The sequence below is a fragment of the Catharus ustulatus genome, chromosome 12 (genome assembly GCF_009819885.2).
Source record: "Catharus ustulatus isolate bCatUst1 chromosome 12, bCatUst1.pri.v2, whole genome shotgun sequence".
NCBI lineage: Eukaryota > Metazoa > Chordata > Aves > Passeriformes > Turdidae > Catharus > Catharus ustulatus.
This window is the reverse complement of record NC_046232.1, coordinates 8,949,781-8,968,502: the sequence shown is the minus strand read 5'-3', so window position 1 is coordinate 8,968,502 and position 18,722 is coordinate 8,949,781. Positions and strand designations below refer to the sequence as shown.

At 54.6% G+C, this 18,722-nt stretch overlaps 1 protein-coding gene across 1 annotated transcript; it reads right to left on the bottom strand.

The window, feature by feature from the left end:
- Positions 1-1,089: 1,089 nt before the first annotated feature.
- On the bottom strand, positions 1,090-17,659 carry ONECUT1 (one cut homeobox 1). Its single transcript, XM_033071102.1, has 2 exons — positions 16,263-17,659; positions 1,090-2,482 (listed from the first exon to the last, which is right to left on the bottom strand). The coding sequence occupies exons 1-2, from the start codon at positions 17,341-17,343 to the stop codon at positions 2,190-2,192; spliced, it is 1,374 nt and encodes a 457-aa protein (XP_032926993.1). The 5' UTR covers positions 17,344-17,659; the 3' UTR covers positions 1,090-2,189.
- Between the last annotated feature and the right edge of the window lie 1,063 nt (positions 17,660-18,722).

The following is an 18,722-nucleotide window of genomic DNA, read 5'->3' as shown; positions in this document are numbered from 1 at the left end:
ACCTGTATTCTAAATACTGGGTGGAAATAAACTGCATACCCTGAACCTTGACTAGACCCTGTCCTCTTGGGAAATAACTGGTGCTACAAAAGTTGCTCTGCTTTGGTGTCACTGGTATTTTGAGTGGGCTTCATCCCCCAAACCAGTATCTGCTACTGTTTATAGTGTTTGGGTTCTAGTTTACCTTGAATTTTCCTTTATATTTTTTTTCCTTAAAACAAAAAGTTTGGAAGTAAGACTATCTATTTCTAGTCCTTGCATTGGGCCTATACCTGCATATTTGATTATTTTGGAATTTAATATACCTAGCATAATTACTACAGCGATTTGAAATACCAGTTAGAAATCTAACAGGCACATGTATGTTCTTTAAAGTCTATTTTCCCCTTAAATTAAAATTTAATATGCAGATGTTGCACGCTTTTCTCTTTAATTTTATCAGAGTAGGAACGGGATGATTTCTCTCCTATGGGTCTGTTAGCAACAAAGCGCTTAAAGCTTTTCAGCTACAAGCTTGAAACTATTTCATGCATTATCCTGACTAATAGATGAGCAAGAAAGAATGTGTGGGGCAAAAGCTCAGCCTGCTACACATAGATACAGAGCCAGAAAACACAGGGCTGTATCTCGGTGTCGTGGGAATTTTGCTCTTCCGAGGGATCACAATTCCTCCTTCCCACAGCACTACTGGAGTTCCTCCCACAATTTCCCTGACGTCCTGCCCCTGTTCTCAGCAGGACAGGACCGCGAGCCGTCAGAGCTGTTCTGTTCTTTGGCCTGGTGCAGTCGATAGGTAAAAGAAAAGCTCGCTGGTGTCAATGAGTATTGACCAGACGCTGAGCCCTGTGGTTTTGCATCCCTCAATCGGTTTCATTTTTGCGCACTGAGTGCCTCAGGTCTCCTGGTGGCAGGCTAGATGGCAGAGCTGAGCCACCAGAGCACCGCGCCGGGCTGCCCCAGAGCCCAGCACTGCCACAGTGCCACACGGGGTCACACCTAGTGCCACACACTGTGTCACACATAGTGCCACACACAGTGCCACGCCATGTCACACAGTGTCACACAGCACCACACACTGTGCCACAGTGTCACAGGTGCCACACAGTGTCACACCATGTCACACACAGTGCCACAGGTGTCACACCATGTCACACACAGTGCCACACACGGCTCCTTGTGCTCCCATTGAAGTCAGTGAGGAAAGCCTCACTGAGTTCAACAGAAGCAGGATCCCATTCTGTGTGCTCTGCCAGGGGATGTGATCTCCTCGGGTGACATTCTTTCTTGCCAATCACAGAAAGAAACGATAATGTGGTTTTACTAATTGCAAATAACAGTCTTGATTACAAGTTTTATGTGTTATACAGTTAGATTAGTTTATACCTATAATTCTACATAGTATTTGTGTAAAAATAGCTTTGGAATATTAAAATCATTGCAATAAAATACCTGCAATATAATTATTAAATGTGTTCTTTGGTAGCTAGTCGATTTTTTTTATGGATGGAATAGTTTTCCTTTTTAAATCTGAACATTCCTTAACAAACAAAGAGAATGCACTGGTTTAGGTACCATTCAAAATTTCTTTGCCTAGTTTGAACTTGTTTCGAGGCATTGCACCAGTCAAGTTCAAACTGTGAAACAGCAAAAATCACACTACCATTCCAAGGAATTCAGACGACTCCACGCTTTGTCGGCCGTGCCCTGGCACAGCCCTCTCTGGAGACCAGCCCTAAGTCCCTACCCACTGGCGCGTACGGATACACCAAACACCTCCATGGCAACTGCTGTGGACATGAAGAGCTGTATCCAAAGAGATGTCTGCTCAATGACAGGAAATCACTATGCTCCAAACCACTAAACAGCCAAGTACGGTGAAGATGATAATGGGCAAAGGTGTAAGACCAGTGGTCTGTTCCTCTTCTCTTTGCTTCCCGTTTCGTTCCCTCCATTTCGCTTCCTTCTTCCTCTCTGTTTTTTGCAAGTCGTCATCCTACTAAAGTGTGTGTCTTAGAACAAAGTCAGAATGCAGGTGAAATAAGTCTTTGGTTTCTTTGGACTTATAAATATTTTTTTTTCAAATAGTTTTAAGTATAAACCTGCTATTTCGAGGTCCTGGTCTGTCTTTATTTATTTATTTATTTATTTTTAAAGCTTTTCCACCGAGGTTTTAGTTCGTGGTTATTCCTTCATGCTTTGGTACAAGTGCTTGATGAAGAAGATGAGTTGCCTGAATTGGAGCTGCCCTCGTCTTGCCACTTATCCAGACTCCTCCTCCGTGCATTCATGAAAAAGTTGCTGACGGTGCTCAGCTCCAACCCGAGCTGCTGGGAAATGGTGATTTGTAATTCTTTGGATGGACGCTTATTTTCCTTGAATATTGCATGTAGAGTTCGACGCTGGACATCGGTGAAGACCAACCGAGGCTTTTTGGGTGTATTCCCTCTATCCTTCCCGTGCTCTTGTTCTTTCCTCTTGCACGCTGCAAGAAAGGGGAGCACAGTTAGAGAGGGTTGGCAGAGGAGTGTGTGGGAACACAGTACAGGACAAATTAGGGAAAAAGGACTGTTCATGTCAGCTTCCAGATTTGGAGAGGATGGGGGACATTTAAATCTCTAACTCATTATAAATGATTGTAAGTATAAGGAATAAAAGTTAGAAAATACCTTTGTTGTTGTCTGTTAAAACTGAGCAAATGCTATTACTGAGAGTTTACATTTTGATACCTCCCATTAGTACTAAAAATTTGACTATTTAATATCTCTAGGAGGTAGAGTGGAAATTCAGTGAACTCTATAGTTGACCTTGGTCACATTTTTTACCAATATTAGTGGCTTTCAATAAATTTCTGTAGCTCTTTGTTGACAGAGAAATAAGGAACTGTGAGAAACCAGGGTGCTACTACAGTCTTACCAGTCAGATGTATTCAGAACAAAATAAAACATGCTTTGTCACAAAAAACAATGGTATATTAAATCTTCATTATAGAATTGCTCCTTATTTCATCTATCATCCCTTCTTTGCCTTTGAGGGTGTTATTTTGCTCTACATTATTCAAGGGTGCTTGCAATCTGAAATCTGCCTCCCAGACCACCTTCCAGGCAGGATCTGATGGGATGTGAGGGAGACTCCCAGATCCCTGTCAGCCTTAGACTCTCTGCCAGCTCATCCCATTAGCATTTTGCTAGGATAAAAGCTTCCTTGGGAGGACAGATTCCTCTGCCTCACTTTCAAAATTGTCTGAAGTTGTCTGTTCCCTTTTTCCTCTAACGATGTCCTTTAATTCTGATTGAGAGCTGTGTTTCTGAAGGCAATATGAATATTCCTTCTCTGTGTTTGCCTAGTCTGGCTTCTGTGGAGCTCAGTACTGATTATATGTAGAATTCTGTGCAGTATCTCCACTTACACCACAGTTATTGGAATGAAAACAGAAAATTTCCCAAGGTCCTTCCTACAACTTCTATTACTACTGAGAGCCAGGCCTGGCATGAGGATTTCATTGCTTGCAGGAGGTATAAAAATAGTTATCCACCTTTTGAACTTGAGAAAGAGGAGCTGCAGATCAGGAGCTGTGAAGGCTCCTCTTGCTGCCCAGGCAGGGACCAAGACACTGGTGGCTCAATCCCCTCTGAGGAAAGGCTTTTGAAAAGGTCCCTAACAATATATATTCCAGCCACGTACTCTTTCATAAGCAATCACACATCAATCAAATAGACTGGGCTGCCAAACTCATGTCTCCTACAGGTATTTTTATCTGAAAACCTTTGAAGAAAGCTTTGAAGTCGCATCCTGACCTCTAAAACACCGTGGAGCTTCTGGGCTAAAAACCGTGTTTTCTCATGCACATGAGTCCCTACTGAAGCCAAACTGCTGAATTTACTGTGGGGATTGGTGCCTGCTGAAATAATCTGCATCCCCACTGGAGGCTAACATTGGCAAATCAAGGGTTAAAATGCTTTTGCAAGAATAGTCTGTTATTTACTGACAAATATTTAGAATGAGGATACCAACAGCATCTTCGTCTTTTGTAGGTCTGACCATTTGATAATCAGAAATTCCTGGGAAAGCAGCTGCAGGAGCTCAGCTTTATAATAGCCTCAGCCTCCAGCTCTGCCCCTGCTAACAGGCTCAGGCAGAAAAGAAGACAAACCAGTGCAGACAACATTTGCTGTGCTTCACTTCTGCTCGTGCTGCTTTACACCTTCCTTTTTCAAAGAGTACACAAATTCCATCTTCCGCCTAGATACTCCATCCAGATCATAATGTGTCACAAAGTCCTAACGGCACAGATAGCGTGATCCAAGTCAGTGCTGTGCAATGCTTCAGTGTGAATCACCACATCACAAATGACAGTCACAGCAGTAGGTACAAAGCCAGCTCAATTAGCAGTGAGAGCCTCTGGGGCTTCGATCACAAGCTGCTACATGAGCTCTCTGAAATAGCAGGGAATAACAAAAAAGTCAACCATCTATTGTGAAACCAGCTTGCATAACACATTGTCTTCCTGAACTAGTGCTCATTTCCTGAAATGTAGTATTCCTGAACAATTATTTCCATAGAAAGTGTCCCAAGAGTTACAATATACCTTGTTCCTCAATTTCAATTGCATCAAAACCCTCTTAATTAATGCTAGTGACATCACAGAGGTAAGAAAAAAGAGCTCATTACTAGGGGGAAAAAACCCAGCCTATCCAGCCTATGATACAAAAAAGCCTATTTTACTGTTTTGCAAATATTTTCAGCTCTGCTTCCATTAGCATTTGCCAGAGGCAGATTGAGGGCAAAAACTTCCCAACGTGCTCAACTGTTCCAAGAGCCCTTGCACTGCCAGGCCTCAGGCTGTGAGCAGCAGGGGTGGATATCACCTCTCTCTCATCTTCTGCCTTGTCCAGGCTCAGGAATATTAATAGCACTTAAAAATAAATAATGGTGATAATGAAAAACTGTAATAGGGTTTCCTTGCGATCGTTTTCCCTGCACTGGAGCCAATCAATTTTAATAATAAATTGTAGCTTCCAGCTTGCCAGAGAGCAAATGTACACCATGGGATAAAATCTGCTCCAACAGGAGAGTAGATGCAGAGCAGGCACAGAGCTTGGCCAGCTCCCACGGCAAAGTGGGGCTGCCAGGCTCTCTGACAGCAGCCTGGGCTGAGCTCAGCTGTGCCTGCTCTGGCCAGGCCCTGCCCTAATGCCAGGTCTTCCCCTAATGTCTGCTGAGGTCAGGCCCCAGAGATGTCAACTGAAATGGTTTTTTTGGAAAAACACCAGAGCCTGTCTTCACAACAATTTATCAGGCACTCCATCTCTCTTTTATCTTACATAGCAGAAGATAGTAACAGTAATTTGTGCTGCTGTCCTTCTTGTGCCCTGCCCTTGAGCACTGTGAGTGGACCCTCTCCCATGGCACAGACACTGAATTTAGGTGTTCTGCAGGGTGCTGTGCTCCCTAGAGGTGTGCACCTCTCCCAGGACGCCCCTGCTTGCACCCTGCCCTCACTCCCTGCTGCAGGCAGCCCTGCTCTTTGTCTCCAGGCTGCCCTGGCTGAGTGATGCTCCATGTGATGCCTTTTGAAAAAGCCTTTTAAAAAAATCTTGTTAAGAAAAAAGAAAAGCAGAGGATAAAGGAAGAGTCACCCTGACTCTGGCAACACACGTGCAGATATGACAATGTAATATTATCAGTGCCAGAAGGAGCCTTATAAATCCAGTCCTGAACTCTGGCCTCTCCCAGTCACTTCCATCTTCCTCTGCCCTGAGCAACAGATATTTTTGACACTTGCAATTCTCCTGACACAGCCTATCAATCTACTTTTGTCTCCCTTTGTTCCTTCTAAGTCACCCGAGGGATTTGGTCAAGTAAACTTGCCAGACCTGGCAAGGTCTGCACAGCCCATGGAGGCCCAGCTGCCCGTGCATGGTGCAGAAGTGGGCTCTCACCTCTGCAGCTCCTGCCTGTTGGTGCTCTTCTGTGGCTCCCAGCTGGGTGCAGCACAGTGGGATTGGTTCTGCTCTGCCAGGGGTGTGAAGGGATCGTGTCCTCTATTAAAATGCACTAATTGCATCTTTAGGTCAGGACAGTGAAGATGGTGTTTTGCCTGTCTGCGATACAAACAACATTATTCAGTCTAAAAGTCAAGATTTTAGTAAGCTCAGGTGTTAACCCTGATGCTTGATCTTGTGTTTCATCCCTAGAGAGTGGATTTCTTTTTTAAAATGGAAGGAAAAAAACCTCTGATTACTATACACCAATTTTCAAGAGCATTTGTTGTGTACAATGCTTAGCTGTTTCTGGCACACTACAGTTTTCCTTTCTAAAAAAAAGAAGTAAAGAATAAAACTGGTAATGCTCTCAATAAACCTAATTTCTGATGGTTTGTGAACATAATAAAATATCACCACAAGTTCTGCTGGCTGCTTTTCTGGAAAACTGTCACTGAAGCAGAGGGAACAACAGAAAATTTTACTTGGGCAAACCCTGCCCCAAGCCCTGTGGCTACTTTTGATGTCAGAGGGCAACTCTCCCTGAGAGAGGCACTGCTGAGCTGGTGGCCCACTGTGGTGCCACCACAGAGCAAGGTCTCTGACAGGGGAGGGAAAAGGGCAGACACTGAGGCAGCCCGTGGATTTGGGAGGTCTCAGGCTGGCACTGGGAGAGCTGTGCCCCTACAAGCAGAGGCAGGCTGAGGCAGCAGCACTCTGAGGGTCACACTGCTCACCAGCTCCTGCAGGAGCTCCAGCACAGCTGCACACCATGGCCACAAACAGAATTTTGTCTGTACAAAGCAGCTGGAAGGGCAGCACGGACTCAGGGCAGCAGAGGGAGCACCAGCAGCATAGCTGCTCTTGGAAGGGGAGGGCACAGCCCCCCAGGGCCTGGCCATGAGTCCCCTCACCCTGGGGAGGAGAAAGCTGATGCACACAGGGAATCTCTGCTTACAGGGAGCTCTTTTCTCCTCTCTTCGCACCCAGAGTGGGTCCAGACACACACAGTGTCTGCCCAGCCATGCTGAATTCAGAGCCTGTGGACACGGAGAGGGGATGGTGTGCAGGTCACCAATGACAGGATATGAGACCTTTCACCCTGAGGTGACAGGTCACATTTCCAACTCTGGCCTGGGTCACTGCTGGACATGTGCCATTATTACTTGATGGCCACCAATGCCTTGTATGAGATGATATGGGGGCCTTTTATCCCTCCTCCTGTAAGTCTTTTAGTTATCCCAACCTCATGTGTACAGGACTACCTTAAAGACATAAAAAGCCCTTTTAGAAGTCTCTTTACATTTATTTTCTAATCTCTGTTGTGTCAGGTCTAGAAAGTTCAGCTCCAGTCTGAACTGCATGCACCTAGGAATCCTTTTCCAAATCATCTACTTCTAGTTTTGAAGCATGCCACAGTATCCAATAGCACGTTTGGAGAGTGAAAACTCTTCACTGGTATTAACTGGAGAATACCCTGAAGGATAATCTGTAGGAGGCTCGACCTCTGGTAGAAAAAGCAGCAGTATTTCTGCAGGAGGCTGAAATTGCTTGAGGACTTTGGCCTTCATTGATAGTTCTAATCACACTGCCTACAACAGCTTAGTGAAAACAGGTAGCCAAAAGCTCATGGCAAATTCATGGTGGTAAGAACACATAATAAAGCGTGATAAGTTACATCCTTGTAAGGTGAATAACACCTCTGGGGCATGCAGAGAGAAACTCAAACAACAGATCTTTCCCAATTATCAAAAACTTCATATTTGGGGGAATATGAAAACAAATTAAAATGCCATATGAGACACAGGCAACATGAACTAAACCCAAGCAAATCTATCTGACCTGAATAGTAACCACAAGTGCTGAGTGACATGCAGTCTGATCATCACCATTTAGTGCTCCCCTGCACTGCCCCATCCTTATTGCCACTGCCCCAGAGTCTTCAAAGGTGCTTGGGAAGTGGAATCCCTGTGGAAAGGTGCTGCATGAGACAGCCTCCACACATGGAGGCTCATGGCCATGTGCTCCTACTGCAGCAGGAAGCAGACAGCACTGGTGCTTGAAAGAGCATCCCCTTCAGCTTCAGCCCACTGTGGGATGAGGCCCTTCACAGCTCTTCAGTGATGAAAGCCTGCATGGGTGACACAGGCCATTGGTGCTCCCCAAAGATTTCTCCTTTCAGCTGGAAAAAGTATTGTCTATTTTGAAATGCCTGAGCCCACACTAAATTATTTCTTTCTAACCCTGGCATTATTCAGCTTTTGGTGCTTGCTTCTCTAGTGATTTGTATTTACTCTTATTCAGGGTGTAGGTGTCTCCATATACCCAGAGATCTTTTGATCTGTGTCTCGTTTCTCTGCCATCAAATCCAGGGAATACTCTTGTTTTTTCATAACATTAAAAGAGATGAAAATACATTTGTACATGGGAAGCTCACAGGATGACATCACCCTGCCAACACACAGATCCCAGCTGAGCCAGAACGGTAAACATCTCACTCCTGGGCACTGTATTAAAATGAGTGACCTTAATTTGCTGCCCCTGGAATAATGAAGTGAATCTGACTGAGGAGTGCTGACTCAGCAGTTGGGGATTCGGGGGTTTACACAAACTCAGTGTTGATGGATCTGTAACCACTCCACTGAACTGACATCACCGTTACGGAATATGCTGCTAAGTGGATCAATCAGGGGAAAGCACCTGATTTCCCTGCGATATCATGTAAAGTAAATGTTAAAATTCTTCAGCTAGGTCTTTAGTTAACCATATTACTGTGACAAATATTTCTTTGCCTAGCATAAGTAATTAGAATTTAATCACTTAAACTACATCTTAATTACCCCGAATGAATTGAAAGGACATTTAATAGCAAAGATTAAATTGCCTTAATGAACGATTTTTGCGACTACATCAATATTTTAATCGCGTCGGGCACGTCCGGCCCCCCCGCCCCGCGCCGCAGCAGCACCGGCGGGCCCCGGCCGCGGGATGGCGCCCGCTCCCCGCCGAGGGCTGCTCGGGGCTGCGCTGGCTCCGCGGGTGCGCAACGGGCTGTATCCTACCGCACCGCAACCCACTGTATGCTACCCCACTGCACTGCACTGTACCCCACTGCACCGCATCCCACCGCGCTGTATCTTACTGCACCGCACTGTATCCTACCGCATCTCATCCCAGTGCACCGCATCTCATTCCAGCGCTGCGCTGCGCGGGGTGCGCACCGCGCTGTATCCTACTGCACCACATCCCAGCGCACCGCACCTCATCCCACCGCACCGCACTGTATCCTACCGCATCTCATCCCACCGCACCACATCCCACTGTATCCTACCCCACTGCATCTCATCCCACCGCATCCTATCGCACAGCTCCGCGGGGTCTGCACCGCACTGTATCCTACCGCATCCCATCCCACTGTATCCTACCCCACCGCATCGCATCGCATCCCACCGCACCGCATCCCATGGCATCCCAATGTATCCTACCGCACCGCACCTCATCCCATCGCATAATATTCTCATGCCACCACACCGCATCCCACTGCACCGCGGGGGCCGTACTGCATCACACCGCACCCCACCGCGGGGCCCGCACGGCATAGCATCCCACCGCACCGCGAGGTGCGCACCGCACCGCTCAGCAGATTCCCTAAGGCATCACACCACGCCGTGGACCCCGCACCACGCCATGGGCTCCTCACCCGCGCTGCCGCTCCGTACCGCACCGAGCCACAGCACCCCGCTGGGGAGAGCCAGCCGCTCCGTTCCGCTCCACTCCGCACAGCGCAAGCTGCAAAACACCACCCGTTCGCGCTGCGCTCTGCTCCGCTTTTGCGCCGCGCCCCGCCTCCGCGACCCGGCCCACTCGGCCCGAGCAGCACCGCCCGCTCCGCACCTGGCCGAGCCGCCTCACACCCTCGGCTCCCCCGCCCCGGCCCGCCCCCGGCCCGCCCGGCAGCCCCGCCCCGCCCCGCCCGCGGGACACGCCCGGTGCGGAGCCACACCGGCTCCGTCGGCCCCGGCCTGGGGGAGCGAATCCCCCCCGAGCCTCCGAGGCGTTCTGGTGCTGACTCTGGCGTCAGGCTGGGTCATTCCGTCCCCTCCCGCATTCCCTCCCTTTGCTGCCGAAAATTGAGTTTCTGAGCGGTGGAAGCGATCCGTTGCAAAACCTTCACTGCAACATTGAGGATGGCCAGATTCACTAAAAAACCCGGTCGTTTCTCTGGCTCCCCTCCTGCCGGCTGCCGCTTCCCCGGCTCTAATTCTCAAGCTCTCCGTCAATTCCAATATATTCAAAATAACGAGATATGTTTCAAATAAAGGAGAAATAAGTCAGCGATGACATAAAGAAGTTCCTCCGGTTAGAGGGAACATTAAGGAAGCCGTTTGGCAGCCTGCCTGTGCCGGGGGAAGTGAGGGAAAAGGGGCTCCGGGAAACTCTCCCGCCTGTGGCTCAGTTCTTATCGACGGGTCTGTGGTGCGTGTGACAACGAGTGCAGAATTCTGCCCCCTAAAAACATCCAAAACCTGAACCCGGGCTCACTTCAGTGGCTTCTGACCCAAGCGATAAGGAAGACCCCCTGTGCCATCCGATTCAGAACTTTGCTCTGTCTAGAGCAGCATCATTTCTAGCTCACAGCCAGCGCCCGCACACGCCAGCGCCGCACCCCGCAGCAGCCGCGGTGCTGCCCGCACACCCGCGGAACTGCATCCATCCATGGCGTTTTTACTGCCGTTTGGGATGTAGGGAAAATGTCACCACTGAGGCTTCCTACCGAACTAAAACGGGGAAAAATGAAAACTGCTGTTCAGCTAATAAATTGTTCCCATAAATTAATCTTTCAGCATCATAAAACTGGCTTCTTCTTGAGCAAAACGGCTCAGGTCAAGTCTGCGTTTCCAAAGAGAGTCTGTCAGCATCGGTCACTTCTCTGTCCGTGTATGATTAATCCATGCAGATTTATGTCTGAAACGCGAATCGACATTTATCGATTTGATCACGGAAGCACCCGACACGCGGCCGTGCTGGGTCCCGGTCGGTCCTCAGGAAAAATTCCCCTCGATCCCCTGCAGACTTCAGGTGAAATTCGCCAGCACTTCAGCAACAGCTCCTGCGCTTCATTCACCTCAGAGCTCCCTGGAAGCTGACTTGTCCTCTGTGTGGAGCTCGTGCGGACCCTTCGGCTACGCAGACAGGTGAAGGCTCCCTGAGGTGAAGCAGGAGCGGTGTTTTAGTGCTGGTACAGGCAAAGCCAGGCACAGAAGCATACCTGGCCTGTGGATTTCCAGATGATTTTGTCTCAGTCTGATCATCACGTTCCTTCCTGGCTGTGTAAAAGGCAGGTCGCACACGCCAGAACCCAGCTGTAGCACCGGCAGGAGCCCGAGCTCCCTACCGTGGCACCTGCAGCGGGCACAATCCTGGTGCCACTCACCTCTCCTCTCCTGGGGTATCCCGACTCCTCTGGCTGGCTGAGTTACCGTGCTGGGGGGAGCTCGCTTCCCCCCTGGCCACGCACCCGTTCGAAGGCGCTCAACCCCAAAACAAGTGCCCTGAGGGCTCTGCCCTGCCGGCAGCCGAGCGGCTCCCGCCGCGGGCAGCCCGTGCGCTCAGCCCGTCGCTAATTGCCGGCTGCCGCTCCGAATAATCGATGCGATGCTGCTCCCCATCGGGGCCGGCAGCCGTGGGGAGGCTCAACAAGCACCTGCGCCCGGGCTGCGGGCGGGCTGCTCCATGGGCCGGGAGGGGTCTGGCCTGGCCCGGCGCGCCGCGGGCTCACCCGGGAGCGAGAGGCGGAGCCGGGCCGGCAGCGGGGCCGGGCCTGCCGGCGGTCGCTGTCCGCGGTGCTGAAGTCGGGCCGGGCCTCGCTCGGACGGAGCCAGCCCGGGCGGCGGAGCGGGGCCCTCCGCTCCCAGCGCCCCCCGAGCCGCCGCCGCTGCCCGGTGCGGGCGGGGTGCCCGGGCCGGCGGGGCCTCTCCCGCCCGCCCGCGGTCAGTAGATGGCGCAGAACCCCCGGGAACCGAGGGGCGACGAGCGAGGGCTGCGGACGGAGCGATGGCCCCGGCCGGTCGGGGCGGGCACCGCGCCCACAGCCCGGCAGTGTGACCCCGGGGCGGCCCCCACGGTGGGAGCGACCCTGTTTGGGGCTGTTGGATTCAAACGGCAGCGAGGGTGGGGCCGGGGCACGGCCCCCGGGCGCCGCCCCGCCACGCGGCGGGTAATTAAAACAAACAAACAACCGAGCGAACGCGCGAACAAAACAAGCCGTGCTGCGGGGGCGGGGGCTCTGCCAGGACGGGCGCGGGGCGGGCCCAGCCCAGTGCGGAGGAACGCGGCTCGCCCGGCCCCGCTCCTCCTCCTCCCGCTGGGCAAACATTAACGAAGGGCAAATGCGGCTGTAAATCAATCCCGCCGAAGGACACGGCCGGCAAACAAGTGTGCCCCAGCGCTCCCCGGGCACGACTGCTCCGGGTGCCCTCCCACCCTCCGGGACGGGGCCCCTTGCCTCGGCCCCAGCACCGCAGCGGCACCGGCGGAGCGGCCGCTGTCACGGCCCAAGGTGCTCCGAGCCGGGCCCGGGCCGTCCCCGTCCGGGCGGTCCAGAGGGGAAGGGCCTCTCCCCCGGTCCCGGTCCGCGCTCTGAGTGTCGGCGGTGAAGGCCCCGGTCGATGCCCCCCTCCTCCCTGATGCAAACGCCTTTATGCAAAGTGCCCGCAGGGTAAATATTAAACAGCCCCTAATGAGGCCACCGGGGCCGGGGCGGCCCCGACCTTCCCGGCGCGTTCGGGGGCGGCGGCGGGCGAGAGGTGCAAACGGCGTCATTAGATTTCATATTTAATGTGGAAAACGCTCTGATTACTCCATCGATTTCTTTACAGTTAATTTCTCGCCGGCTTCCCAAGGCTTCAGCTTAGCCAGGATTCACATCAGGAGGGAGAAAGAATAAGAGGAAGGGAGGAAGGGAGGAAAAGAGGTGTAGCTGTGAAAAATACCAGTCAGGTCTCAGGCAAACACGGAGGAGCTTTGGAGGACGGACCTGTCCCCTCCTGAGAGCCGCGGGCGAGCGCGGGTTCCCCAGTCGCCTTTCCCTGCTTACACCCGCTCGGGGAGCCCCCGGAGAGGCCCTTCGGGACGAGCTCGCTCAGAGGGCGCACATCGGCAGAGGACCCCCTCCGACAGTAGATCCTAAGGAGCCTTGGGGTCCCTTACACTCCTCTGGTGCGTTCCCAAAATGTGTCTTTGCCGTGTTTTCCCTGGCCGCTACGCTTCCTCCCGACCGGCGGGCCCGTGCGAGGCCGGCGGGCAGCCGCAGTTCCAACAATGAATGGCTCGAAGCAGATTATTTTTTCCTGAACAAGACAAAATCGGTTTTTTTCTTTCTTTTTCCTCTCCTGTTTTTTCTCTCACACACGAGAAAAAAAAACTCAAACTGAAATAAATTCAGCCTTAAATCCCAGCAGGCTGCAGAAGGGATGCACTTTTTCTTTTAATTGTATTTATTTTTTCGGAGTCCCTTCACAGCCCTTCCAAATGTCAATGAAGGCAAGGGGGAGGGAGGGAAGACTAACAGAGAGACAGTCAAATAGATAAATATTCAGTGATAGAGAGGAGAGAGAGAGTGGGACAGACAAAGGAAAAAAGAACAGAGAAGAGGAGGGAGATGGGATGAATAAGATGGAGGCTGGAAGAGGTCAGCTTTGCAATTAGCAGTTCTGCTTACATTTCAAGAGACAGCCCAGGAAGTGTCAAGACCTCAATCCTGCTTCCATGTAACTACCAATTTTTCTTCTATTTGTCGGAGCTTCTGTAATCTGGGAGGTAGGAATCCCCCAGGGACGGCTGGAAGGGGCAAATACTCAAGATAAAGTGCAAGGCGAGACCGCGAGGCCTAAAATAAGCAGGCTCCATCCCCCTCACTGCCTCCTGGCTGTTGTCTGCAGGAAATCAGAACGGGAAGAAATGAAGGCGGCTCTGGGTATTTATCTACCTGATAATTCTCTAAACGCCCGGGAGTGAGTTATAATTTGGACGTGAAATTTAATTTGGGTCGGCTGCAGTAATTTATGTTATTTTGAATTGATGTTCATACATCAATATCAATCGGGGCAGATTTTTACCACTTAGCAAGATCATCACACATTTAAAACCTGCACAAAATAAAATCGATACTTTATGCATTTACAGCCGGTCGCCGGCAGCGCGGAGGGGCGCGGAGGGGCGCGCAGGCTGCGCGGGGCGGGGCGGGGGCCCCGGGACCGCCCCGCTGACAGGGACGCAGCGCCATGCAAATGCCCACGTGCTGCCGGCGCCCAGGTGGGCAGCGCCCGGCGAGGCCCGGAGCCCCCGGTACGCGGGGAGAGCCCTGCGGGGCCCGGCCCGGCTGCGAGGGACGCGGGGACTCCCGGGTGTGCGGGCGGCACATCCCGACCCCCCCGCGCTGCGAGCCCCTCTTCGCCCCGGGGAAGCTGTTTCTGTAAGGTGCCAGCTTTCGGGTTTCATCGGAAAGGGAAGGCGGAATAATGAGGCTTTGTCTCTCTAACGGGATTACCGGGATCCGTTTATGAGAGGGCAGCGCTGAGGTGGCTGGAAGAAGGGGCGGTTTGGGGGCAGAAGCGAACAATGGGACCCTCCGGACCCGGCAGCTGGGCAGAGCACGGCCGCCTCCCTCCCTCCCGGCCCTGCAGCAGCCGGGGCTGGCAGCGCTTCCCTGCAGGCAGCGCCAGGGAAGGGATGCCAGCAGGCTCCGAATCCAGGGGTTGTTTCCAGTATCGATCTATGCAAATGAGCGGAGATTCAGGTCGACCAAATTGTCGTAAAAATACGCTCCAAATCGAAGGAAGTTCGCCTTAGCAATCGTTACGGGGATATTGGAAACATAAACTCCAACCTCCTCTCCCGGGCAGCACCAGCAAGGCGAGAGTTTTTCGCTGGTGGGGTGGCAGCTGAGCGAGGGAAGGCGGAAAGGGCAGATTCTGAGATCTCAGACCTTTGAAACTCACTCCGCAGGAGTGGAAGCCAAAGAGAGCAACGTCCTCCCACCGGCGGGCACCTAAGGGCCAGCTACAGCGGGGAGGGAGGCCTTACCCGGGACCCTTCCTAGCTCTGCTTTAGGCTTCTGGAACAAGGTGTTTGACTGAAAATAGGCACGGAGCACGGTGGTGGCCCAGCTGCATCCCTGCACATTGGGGAAACTGTCACAAGTTCTCACCGTCGCGGTAGTCGACAGCACAAGACCAGTTGTGCCTTTGAAAGGAGAAAGATTTGGCCCTTCCCTTATTTTTGTCTGTGAAACGGATCAGTGACCCCGGCTCCAACTCGGATTGACTGTCTTGCGTTCTCCAGGGACAAATTAATGGAGACCTATCACTTAATTAACAAACCCTCACTCACGGTATATTAAACCCGGGCTCTGCACCGGGAGCGCAGACGGGAGGGTTTGGGGAGGCGGCGGCAGAGCACAGGTACGGACCGGGACGGCCATCTCTGAGCAAACAATACGGGACCGCTCGGGAGCACACCGGGCACCGAGCGCCGACAGCGGGGTGAGGCTCTGGAGCAGCGAAGGCACGACACGCACGGTTTGTCTCACGCAGAGACATCCACGCGAAACTCAAACTCCGCGGCCTAATCATAACTACAACCAGTTTAAAAAAATTAAGAAATACAACGATTTAAGCCAACAGCATTTCTCAGCCACCGCTCGCCCGCCGGGCTCGGCTCATCAGCACCAAACGCCTGTCCCGGCTCACCCCACCTGAGCGGGACGCTGGCCCCAAGCCCCGCCGCACCTGACCCCACCGCCCCCCACACAAAGCAGGCGCACCGACTCCTCTCGGCAGCGCATTACCGGGGCTCCCCCGTACCCCGTCCGTGGGCCCGCTCGGGCCCGGTTCAGTCGCCAATTCAAGCATTTCCGCCTCGCCCTCCGCGCTCCTGGCAGCGTTGCCGCCGGCCGGTGCGGCTTTCGGCGGCGTCCCGTTACCGGGCGCGCTGGGTGTCGTTGTGCCGGCGGCGGGCGAGCCTGGCGAGTGCGCCCCGGCCGGGGAACGGGGAGAGCCGGGGCGCCGCACTGCGCAGCCCGAGCCCCGGCTCGGCTTTGTCTGAGTGCAGCGCAGACGGTGCCGGTGCGCCGAGACGGGAGAGGGGAAGGGAGAGAAGCGGAGCGGCGGAGCGGGGGATCGGAGCTGCTCTTCGGGGACAGACAGGGACTGGGGCGGCCTGCCCAGGCCCGAGGCCCCGCTCTGCCGCTGCCGTGCCCCGACCACCCCGCAGCGGGCTCACCTGCAAGCCGCAGAGCAGACATCCGCTGAAACTCCGGCTCCTGGAGCCACTTCCACATTCTGCGGAAGGTCTCCCGGCCGGATTTGAGCTTGCTCCAGGGCTTGGGGTTCCTCAGCAGGTCTGAGAGCGTCCCTTGAGAGCGGCACAGCACCCTCTGGGCGAAGATAGCCTGGGGGATGCTGTACCGCTTGAGCTCGGTGGTGATCCTCTGAGCTACTTCTTTGGTATTGATTTCTTCCATTTGCCCTGAATTACTTCCACTGTTGACCTGCGAACCAGTTACAGAAGGGTTTTGCTCCCTGGCAGAGCCCAGGATCTGCCCGTGGCTCTGGGCATTCAAGTGGGCATGGGGGTGGTGTGGGATCCCGTTGATAGGCACCATGCCAGCGGAGGTGGGGGTGAGGTGTTGGTCGCCATGCCTGGCTAACATGGCAGGGTGGTGGGCTTCAAATCCGTTTGGGGTGAGCATTTTCTCGGCGGGCATGGTGGCACTGGGGTGAGCGTAGTGGGGCAGCCCTTGCTGGGAGTTGTGGATGCTCCCCAGGCCCGATCCAGACAACGGAGAGAGGCTCTGCCCCATGCCGGTAACATCCTTGTGGTAGGGGGTGTAGAGATTGTTCATAGACGCCAGACCCCTCTCGTCCCGCATGAGCGTGAAGCTGCCGCTCACGTTGCCCGGTATCCGCTGGTGGGGATGGTGATGGTGGTGATGGTGGTGGTGGTGGTGAGGGAACTTGTCCGAGACCGTCGAGATGGGAGGTAGAGGCTGCAGAGGGGTTAACGTGGTGTAGGTGCTGCTCATGCTCATGCCGGGGGGTGTCTCGCAGGCCATGGTCATGGTGGGGTGCAGGGGGCCGGTCAGCGCGTGCTCGGGCGGCCGGTGGTGGTGGTGGTAGTCGCCGCCGTCGAGGATGGACGCCATGCCCATGGAGCGCGGGTGGGCCGGCAGGTGGCTGCCGCGGTGGGCCACCGCGCTCCGGTGGTGGGGGCTGCCGCTCATCAGGTCGGCGCCGGCGGGCACCGGCTCATGGCTCACCCCGTGCAGATCGCCGATGTTCTCCATCGCCAGCTGCGCGTTCATCGTCGGCCGTGCGGGCGGCGGGACCGCACATCTATCTGGTGGGCGGCGGGGCGTCCCGGAGCTCTTGGCGGCGGCCGGTTGCTCCCGCGGGCCGGCGGCGGCGGGCGAGCGCTGCGGGCTGGTGGTGGCGGTGCTGCTGCTGCTGTTGCCGGGCTGCTGGCTTTCCCGGTTTTGGTTGGTTGGTTTTTTTTTTATTATTTTTTTTTTTCCTTTTAAATTTTATTTTGTGGCAACGTATTTATTTGTTTTTTCCCGCTGCTGGCTGGCGCCGCCGGGCCGGTCCTAGGGCCGCCGCTCCCTCAGGCCGGGCCCCGCAGCCGCGGCCGCGGCGGGTGTGTGGCCGCGTCCCTCGCCATCCCCAGCCATGGCTCTCTCTGCGCCCCGCGCTCCGACACCGCTCCGTGCTGCAGCGCCGCCGCCGCCCGCACCGCGCATGCGCGCGGCGCCCCCGCCCGCCGCCGCCCCGCCCCGTGACGTCACCGCCCCTATTTAGCGGGCGAGCCCCGCGCGGCGGCGCCCAGAGCTGTGGGTGCCGCTGCCCCGCGCCCGCCGCCCCGCCCCGGGCACAAAGGGCCGCCCCGCCCCGGGCAGGGACACCCGCCCCGCCCCTTCGGTGACTCCGCGTTTTCCGTGAGCGCGGAGCCTCCTCAGCTCACCGGGAGCTTCCGGAGGTGACACCCGACCGTCCTGCCCCGGGGCGTCCGCAGGCCGTGCCCCCCGTGCCCCCGCACTCCCCGTATGTGCACCCACGCTGTCCCGCAGCCGCCTGCCCCGGTATCGCTCCTCTCAGGTGCCCTACGGGAAACTTTCCCGTTGCCCGGCCTGGGGACGGGCGGTGGGAGCCCCGCGGCGCTGCGATCCGGGGTCAGCCCTGCGGCTCAGTTCCCGCACCCCACAGCGCTCCCAGGGGTCCCGCGGGGTCCGCCCGGGGGGTGCGATGGGCAGGGACGTCCCTCGGCAGCCCCCGCCGGGAACCCCGGGCGTGCCCGGCAGTGCAAGGCGAGCATACGTCCCGAGGCGCCCAGCAGCCGGACATGCCGCTGGTTTTCTTTTATTTTTTCTTCAAAAAGAAAGAAAAGGAGGCGGAGGAGAAAGAACAAGCGAGCTCACCCGCCGGCCCCCCTCGTTAGCTAAGGTGCCTTTATGCTGGAAGAAAGGGCAGATGTGCCTATTGTTCGCCCATTAACAATAACGAACCACGCCGGGCAGAGTGCAGCGTGTGCGCGGCGCCGAGCGGCGGGAGGGACGGGCCGGGCCGAGCCGCGGGAGAGCCGCGGGGCCGCAGGCGGGCGGCACCGGGCCGGCAGCGCACAAAGGCCGCCGCCGCTTCCCCCCGCTCTGCTGCCGGGGACCGCGGTCCCTCTCGGCACCCTGCGGAG

What these genes read in the sequence shown, in the direction of transcription:
- ONECUT1 (XM_033071102.1), bottom strand. Translation starts at nt 17,343, where the DNA reads ATGAACGCGCAGCTGGCGATGGAGAACATCGGCGATCTGCACGGGGTG. An exon ending in GTCTGCTCTGCGGCTTGCAG is followed by an intron (nt 2,483 to 16,262) that starts GTGAGCCCGCTG and finishes CCTTTCTTGCAG; the next exon opens with CGTGCAAGAGGAAAGAACAA.